A 1,751-nucleotide genomic window follows, 5' to 3' on the forward strand; every position below is an offset into this window, starting at 1 on the left:
TTTCTTCCTTCGAAAAGTAACAAAAAAAAAAAATTAAATCTCTTTTTTTTCTTTTTAATAATTGCAAAAATATATATAGAATGAAATAAATAAAAAAAAATATATCTTTATTTATTTTTTTTCTGTTGTTTCTAGAATTAACAATGAGTATATATATTACCATGATTACAAAAGTGTCGTTCAGAATATCTAGTGCTGTTTAATACACAAACACTATTCTTAACTTATTCTTCATTTAAAATTTTATTGTTTAAGTTTCATTCTTTTTTTTTTTTTAAAGTTACTCATGTTAAAACATCTAAAAATAAGTAAATTTATATAAATAACATAATATAAAAGTAATAAAAAAATGAACAGTAAAAGTAATGCTATCTTGAATTTTAGTACATATTATGAGTGTTATTCTCATATATATAAGGATTTGATTATTACAAATATGTCAAATTTAAAAATATATGATAAAAAACAGGAAAAAAATATATTAAATTTTCTTATAAATTTTTTTATATTTATCCTTTTAATTTTCATATTTCAATGTTCTAATAATGTAGGTTAATAATAATACTCAAAATTATTTTTTTTTTTTTTTACTATTTTTTTTACATTTTATTAACATTAAAAAAAAACCTTTTATTTATTATTGAATTTTATTTGTTATTCTAGAGGATTCTAGAGGGATTCTTTAAGATCGTGCAATTACAAAAATGACTTAAAAAGCATATTATATTTAGGAGCTAAAAGATCATTAGTAGAAGGTAATAATACAATAAATGAAATAAACGAAGAATTAGAACACTGTGAACAAATGGTAAAAGGAGCAAATTTAAAATTAGATAATAAAATAAATGAAGTCGAGAACAATTCATATGTAAAACCAAAAAATAAAAAAAATTGCACAGATATAGAAGTAAATAATATAAACACTACAGAGGTAGAAGTAGGAAAAGAAATAAAGACAAACGAGAAAAATAAAAAAGGAATATTTCCTAAAAATTTTCTAATACTCAAAGATAAATATGAAACAATTGCCGCATATTTTATAATTTTCCTGATATTTTGCATATTGTTATCATTGATAATTGGTTTATTTTCCAACAATACAAATGTTCATGATTTGCTTATGGTGTTTTTTTGTTTACTATGTTTAATACTTATTATCCTCATATTTTACGAGAAAAAAAAAAAAGAAGAACAAAAAATATATTATAAGCAGTTAATAGAATTAGCTATTAACTATTTATAGAATAACAGTGATATATTAGCTGACCTTTAAAATACTTTTACTGTATCTTAAACAGTCATATTAATAAAGAACATATAGAGAAAACCTACTAATTTAATTTATAATAAAATTCATATATAGAATTATATACTTAGTATATAAAAAATATTACATATGACAATTTTTTTTTTTGCTAATCAATTATTTGTTTTGTTAAATCAGTTTTTATTCATTTTGAAAAAAAAAAAATTTATTTTTTTTTTTTTTTAAAAACATAATGAAAAAAATTTTAATGGAAATCTTTTTGTAAAATTTTTTTTGAAATAAAATTAATTTTTAAAGCAAAAATTGAATTCGAAATTTAACAGATTGATTTATTAATTGGTTATCCGGCGACTTTAAGCAATGCATATCCAAGTTAATAAAGAGAAAATTTTATCATTCTTTTATAATTTTGTATTAAAGTTTCTATATAATTGATTTATTAATTGGTCATTTAATGACTTTGCTAGAGTATTAAACAAACAAA

The 1,751-nt window shown here is 18.8% G+C and overlaps 1 protein-coding gene across 1 annotated transcript; it reads left to right on the forward strand.

The window, feature by feature from the left end:
- Window positions 1-349: 349 nt before the first annotated feature.
- Window positions 350-1,243, forward strand: PRELSG_0025750 (fam-h protein; the record flags this gene model as incomplete). Its single annotated transcript, XM_028675501.1, has 2 exons — window positions 350-547; window positions 674-1,243. 2 exons carry the CDS (start codon window positions 350-352, stop codon window positions 1,241-1,243), a joined length of 768 nt encoding a protein of 255 aa, XP_028531147.1.
- Window positions 1,244-1,751: the final 508 nt, after the last annotated feature.

This window comes from Plasmodium relictum, assembly GCF_900005765.1.
Source record: "Plasmodium relictum strain SGS1 genome assembly, contig: PRELSG_00_v1_358, whole genome shotgun sequence".
In the NCBI taxonomy this organism is placed as follows: Eukaryota; Apicomplexa; class Aconoidasida; order Haemosporida; family Plasmodiidae; genus Plasmodium; species Plasmodium relictum.